We start from the raw sequence: 6,967 nt of genomic DNA on the forward strand, positions 1-6,967 counted from the left end.
GAAGGAGAAAGAGCGAGATGTGATTTTCATTGTATGTCACCTTCTGGAGTCAATCACGATTGATATCTTCACCAAACATGGCTAGAAATTTAGCAACAGTATTAGTGATTGAGTTTACTTTCCCATGTTTCACTGGTGAACTTTAGTTATTACTTGTCATCTAGATTTTATCTATCCATTGGTCACAACGGTGTAATAATTATCGGCCACGTACATCCTCAGGTGTAGAGACTGAGATATGACTTATTCTATTATCTAAAAATAAACTTTTATCAGTTAATTAATATCTATAAGAATAATCAGAAATCCTATATACTTCTTGGACGTGTCTCGTTTGACAAAAGAAAATCATTACGGGCCAGTTGGGCTTAAATGGGCGGAACGGCTGTGTGTACAGTTTTAAGCCAGGAACCAGCCGAAATGTCGAAGGAATTCCAATGTTGAACAATTTGGTCTGCAAAAGCCATGAGGTAGGGACTGGCCCATGAGCGAATACACCCTGGCCCATTACAGTGAGCCCCACGGCCCCACTAGGTGTTTGTCGCCACCTCTCTAGAGACCGCACGTGTGGTGTGTGTCACCATCAAGTTGTGCCTTACGTGTCATGCGACGATGGATGCACGCCGTGCTGTCCCAATACGGCAGCATGGAACGAATCTGCCTCTCGTCGTGTCGTCGTCGTCGTCAACCCCTAACCGATAAGCTCTAGGTTCACCTGCCACACGCGGCACCATGCGTCTCGCGACACGCAAAGGCCGAACCTTGCAAGCACTCTGGCGCACAGTACGAGGATACGTACAGGTCCTTTATTCAGCACCGCCCGGCACGTTACGGACGAGGATACGTACTGCTAGTATTTAGTATACACACACACTAATACACACTCGATCCGGTACGCCACTAGAAGGGTCGATTCGGATGGCGGCGGCTACACCAGCGTGGAGCAGGCCGACGTGTCGGGGTCGAACAGCGCCGGGAGCAGGTACTTCCTCCCGCGCGCGCCGTGCGCGTTGTAGCTGGCGCCCGTCGCCTTGTCCACCAGCAGCTGGCCGGCGTACCCGGGGTACGCGCCCTTGCCGTACACGCCCGGGCACGCCGTCGCGGCCTCCAGGGGCGCGCCGCGGTCGCCCTGGTAGAACCCGTCCCCGAACGGGTTGGTCACCGCGCCGGCAACCATGCTGGCCACGTTGATCACCACGCCGTCCATGCCCGCGTCGCCGCTCGGGGGCACCAGCGGCGGCGCCTGGGGACCGTACACGGGCTGGTGGAACGGCCACGCGCACTGGCCCGGGCACTGGGTGGCCGAGTTGCCCACCCACGCGTACGCCGTGCGGGCGCGCGCGTCCGACCCGTGGTGCCCGCACCGGCTCATGCAGAAGCCCTCCACGGCCACGTTCTGCGCCGTGAGCACCAGCGCGATGCCGCCCTTCGCCGGCCTCGCCATGGCCGCCAGCGCGGGGAGCTGGGACAGCTTCAGGCGCTTCCCCAGCGAGCACCCCTCGTCGGAGACCTGGCCGCCCAGAACCACCCGCGCGTTCTTGACTGCACCGCCGTGTGCTCCGTTCTTGCCGCTGGTCTGCGCCACCGCCTTGGAGAGGTAAAGCCGGTGGATCCTGCTCCACCATTGGGAGACGGACGGCGCGGGGGCCTCACGCGGCGCGGCGGACAGGGAGAGGAGGAAGTCAGAGACTACGGCCTTCTGCGCCGGCGTGAAGCGGCCGTACCAGAGGATGGAGACGGGGATGTCTCCGCTCAGCACGGCGCCGTTGTGGTACGTGAGGAGGTTCGGCTGTGGCGTGACAAGGAACATGAGCTTCCTGGTGGCCATCGATGAGGTGGTCATGCTTGTGGCGAGCATCATCAGTAGCAGCAGGACACTGTGCTTGGCCATTTGGACAAGGCACAAGAGGGCTTCGGATTTTGAAGATTCTTATCACTCCGTGAATTGGGAAGTGGTGGAGTGGCGGGGAAGAGAAGCCAAGATGAGGACTGTATTTATAGAGGAGACCAGCCGGACTGGAATGTGGCTGTATCCATATCGATACGCATGTGTAGAACAAAATTATCGTGGGGCTTGTTTCGGGTAGCAACCAATTCACTCGAATAAGCAAGCCATTGAGAAAAAGATGAACAATGCATTTTAACACTCTCCCTAAAATCAGGATTCATCTGATCAACTATGTGGACTAAGAAGTGGATCGCAATTAATTATTTTTCTTAAAATTGCACTAACCAGGTCTCAAACTCTAGATTCGTAGCCTCTAAATTCTAACACCGTAATGGGCGATCCTCCGAAGAGTGGTTCTGGATCTGATGGTATTTTTCATCTTTTTCAGGGTGACTTCTGTAAAACATGGGTGTGGTACTGTGCTCCTTTAATATAATCGGGCTTCCAGCTCCTTCCGTGAAAAAAATCTAACACAGTACTAGTATTGAGTTTCATCCACCGACCATTATTACTTGGACATTTGTGTTTTTTATCTAAATTGAATATCCTAAATTTGAGTTGAATTCTAATAATTATATTGGATTCTGAGTTATATTTCGCGTGTTCAAAACAGATTTTGAGTTGTATTTTACATATTTAATTTTTTTTCAAATTAAACACCTAAATCCAAAATAGATTTCGTCACTTATGTCTATTTCTAGATAACACCAGCAGCAACCAGTCAAGAACAAAACTTAAGTGGTGGAGAAAACGAGCAACATATATACTGGAGCGGTGTCATCCGATAGCCACTAATCCACAAGTAACAAATTATTTAACCTAGAAAAAATAAACAAGGGACATATTCTTTAACCCTAGAAATTTACAGCATGCATTGCACTCTTAAAAAATTACGATACTTTGAATTGGATTAAGGGGAGTGCCCATCACTGGTTTAAGTGAAGCGAGTGTGCTGGTGTATTGGATTAGGGAGGACCTTTACAGTACCCTCCAATTAACATGGCAATCCACATCAGTGGATTAGGACGGGAACCGCTTCCAAATCTTAATCATTTTTTTTTGAAAGTCCTAAACATAATCATTACCTTGGCGTACATGGAAGTCAAACAAATGTAGCATTGATCGGACCACGTATAATTGGAGGGCCCTCATCATGATTCCTTCGGTCCTTCCGGATAGGAGCTTCCATTATTACCGAAACTTTTTCTTAGATATTTATGTTTCATTTATACAGGTGATTTATAGATAAATCGTCCCGTGCAGGTTATAGGCTATACGTGAAAATTAATTTTTACAAACGAGTTTTTATATGAATAGTATGTAGATATAGCTCTATTTTTACAGATGATTCACATAAAAAAAATCTGTAGTAATAAAGTATTTTCACATATAGTTTGTTAGTATATCGCCTATGAAAATATATTTCATTTCTATATACGGTTGACATAATGAAACGTCTGTGAAAATGAAGAATTTTACAGATAATTTCTTATGTGATAACAGATCTATTTTTATAGACAGTTAACATAAAGAATTACTTGTAAAATTAGTTTTCATAGACAGCCCGTATAAGGAACCACCTGTGATAATCTCTTTATAAACAGTCCTCCAGAGGGGGCCTCTGTTCAGATAGAGCTTACTGTATCCAAACAGTAGAGCTCAAAGACGGCCTCGAGTTTTGGAAACAAAGGGAGAATATTTTGTTTTTGAAATCCTTGGAGGAGTCATCTAAGGTAAGGATATCTCATCTCTAACTTGCATCTTTTTAAAGTTTAGATTTAAATTTAAGACTTAATTAGGGTATAGATGTGATCTAGAGATGCTTATAGTTGTAGCCATTTAGATCATCAAATTAGCTAAAATTGTGGCCAATATTGATTCAGTTGAGTAGTTCACATGATTCTAGCATTATATTTAAAAAAATGTAGCTAGAATTTGGTATTTTTAGTCTTAGGAGGTTTTATCATGAATGTAGAATTTTAGGATAGATCTAGATCTAGATGTAGAGGGAGAGAGAGTAATAGATTTATATTGTTTTGAGCCATAAATTTGTGCCATTGTAGATTTAATTGCGCAGATATATTATAATCATAACAAGCCTAATTTTTCCCATTTTAAAAATAACTTTTATTATGATTTTCTTATTAATTGATTTATGGATCAAACTTTGTGGTTGAAGTTAAAGATGTACAGAGCATGGATGTACGATGTGCTAAGACATGGACAAATTTACATCAAAGGACTCTCTACTTTTATTGAAGTCACCAAGAATGACGTTTTGGCTAAGAAAACAAAGGAAATACACTGTCCATGCTCTGATTGCAAGAACCAAAAATTGTGGGACAAATCAAGTATAATCAAATCACACTTGATCTTCAGAGGTTTTGTCAAGGATTACACATGTTAGTCCAAACACGGCGAACAATGTATATGTGAATCAAACAGCGACATCGCTGCTGCTCAAGTGGATGCTGATGATGAGGGAGTCAAAGGCGACACTGATGTTATGATGGATGATGATATTGAATTTGATCTAAAGAAAATATTGTGCCACACTGAACCACATATTTTAAAGGACATAAGAGGTTTAGATAATTTCGAGGCATTACAGAAAGCATCGAAGGGACTTTGTATGAGGAATCGAAGGGTTGTGATAAGGAGTTTACATTGTTGCATTCGGTGCTTAAACTTCTAAGGTTGACGGCCAGCAGTGGATGATCCAACAAGAGTTTCTCGGATCTATTGAGTCTCTTGGCAAACATGCTTCTAAAGCCTAACTCCTTGCCCACCAGGCCACCACCACTTATCAAGTGAACAATCTTATCTGCCTATTGTCATTGGATGTGCAAAAAATGCAAGCATGTTCAAACCATGGTATCCTCTACCATAAAGAATATGAAGCCTTGGATAGATACCCGGTGTGTAATGCGAGTCGGTACAAGAAAAATGATGATTGTGAGGACGAAGATGCTTTCGCCAACGTGAAGAAGAAGAGTATTGCTGGTCATGATGAAAAAGACACTTGTTCCAACACGGAGAAGAAGAGAAGAAGTCCTGCCATGGTGATGTAGTACCTACTAGTGATCTCCCGCTTGCAGCTTTTGTGCTCGAACTCTAAGGACTCTGAAGTGATGTGTTGGCATTCTGATAAGCGAAAGAAGGATGGAACTAAGCTTCGACACCCCGATAATGCTAGCCAATGGAGAAAGTTCGATGTCATGTATCCAGATTTCGCTAAAGAACCAATGAATGTAAGGTTCACATTGAGTACCAATGGAATGATCCTTTCGGTGACATGAACACCTCACATATCACATGGCAAGTGGTCCTGGACATCTGCAACCTTCCTCCATGGTTATGCGTAAAGCGGAAGTACCTTATGTTGTCAATTCTTATCCAAGGATCGAAACAACCTGGCAATAATATAGATATATTTCTGGAATGATGGGATCCGGGCGTGGAATGAGTTCTGATGACAGTACTTCACACTGAAAGCCATGATTTTCATTACCATCAGTGATTATCTCGCCCTTTTTCCCTATCAGGATAGTTTAAAGGGAAGCAAGGATGGGTAGTATGCTTGGATGAAACCGTGTTTGTGTACCTTCCATACTCACAGAAGGTAGTGTACACGTGACACTGATAGTTCTTACTCAAAACTCACAAATATCACAAGATGAAGAAATATTTTGACAATACGATCGAGCAAGGTAGTGGTCCAAAACCTCGTAGTGGGGTACTAGTATTTGAAATGGTCAAGAGCATCAAGGTAGTTTTTAGAAGCCGCTGAAGGGTAAAAAGAGGAAGAGTGTGAGACGTCGTCTGCTGTGATGTGGAAGAAGATACTAATTTCCTTTAAATATTTGCCCTACTGGAAGAATATGGACGTTCGCCACAGCATTGATATCATGCATGTTGAGAAGAATATGCATGATAGCATCCTTGGCCTCTTGCTGGATATACCGGGTAAGACAAATGATGGAATCAAGTCACGTAAGACTTGCCACATTTTAAACTCAGACCAGAGCTACACTCTGAAGACAGACCAAATAGGAAACATTACCTCCCCCCCCCAGATAGCTACTCTCTAACACCTAAGGAGAAAAAGGTATTGTGCAAGTGCTTACGTGGGGTGAGAGTCCCGACTGGTTACTCATCCAACATCAAGAAACTAGTATCGATAAAAGATTTGAAGCTAATCAACATGAAGTCTTATGGTTGTCATGTGACGATGACACAAATGCTCCCTATTGCAATCAGGGGTATCAAGCTAGGATACATAAAGGTGGTCATAACACGGTTGTGTCACTTCTTCAACGTAATTGCATAGAAGGTGATCGATGCTGAAAAACTAGGTGCCCTACATAGTCACTTGATAGAGACTCTGTGTCCACTTGAGATGTTCTTCCCTCCATTTTTCGATGTCATGGTACACCTCTTGATTCACATCATGAATGAGATAATTGCACTGGGCCCTATATTCTTACATCAGATGTATACTTTTGAGCGGTATATGGGCATTCTCAAGGGCTATGTGCGGAATCGTGCTCAACCAGAGGGTTCTATGATTGAGGACTATAGTACCAAGGAAGTCGTTGAGTGTTCCACTGATTACATATAAGATGCAAAACTGAAGGTGTATATGTATCTCGATATGAGGGGAGGTTGTCTGGAAGAGGGACCAAAGGAAATAAATGATTCATTGATCATGATTACAAAGCAGTGGAAGAAGCACATTTCACCATCTTGCAGCAGCTCAAGATATGGAGAAATACATCGAGCAACACCTGAATGAGTTTCACATAGAAAATCAATGCTGCTCAGATGATTAGATCTTGAAAAGCGCAAGCATCGCTGCACCACATGGTTCTAGAACCAAAACCTACCAGATAGTGAGTCCGTAGATAAAAAAATATGTGAAAATATTGGCTTGTGGCCCATCAAGTTTAGTTACGTCATGGCAAACGTATGATATTAATGATTACACGTCCTATACCAAAGCAAAGGACTAAGAGCATG

At 43.9% G+C, this 6,967-nt stretch overlaps 1 protein-coding gene across 1 annotated transcript; it reads right to left on the minus strand.

Annotated features, from left to right (window-relative positions):
• Positions 1-788: 788 nt before the first annotated feature.
• Positions 789-2,007, minus strand: LOC133930650 (protein PHOSPHATE-INDUCED 1 homolog). The gene has a single exon (XM_062377343.1). The coding sequence runs from the start codon at positions 1,889-1,891 to the stop codon at positions 929-931; it is 963 nt and encodes a 320-aa protein (XP_062233327.1). The 5' UTR covers positions 1,892-2,007; the 3' UTR covers positions 789-928.
• Between the last annotated feature and the right edge of the window lie 4,960 nt (positions 2,008-6,967).

Source organism: Phragmites australis, chromosome 10 (genome assembly GCF_958298935.1).
Source record: "Phragmites australis chromosome 10, lpPhrAust1.1, whole genome shotgun sequence".
NCBI classification, from domain to species: Eukaryota; Viridiplantae; Streptophyta; class Magnoliopsida; order Poales; family Poaceae; genus Phragmites; species Phragmites australis.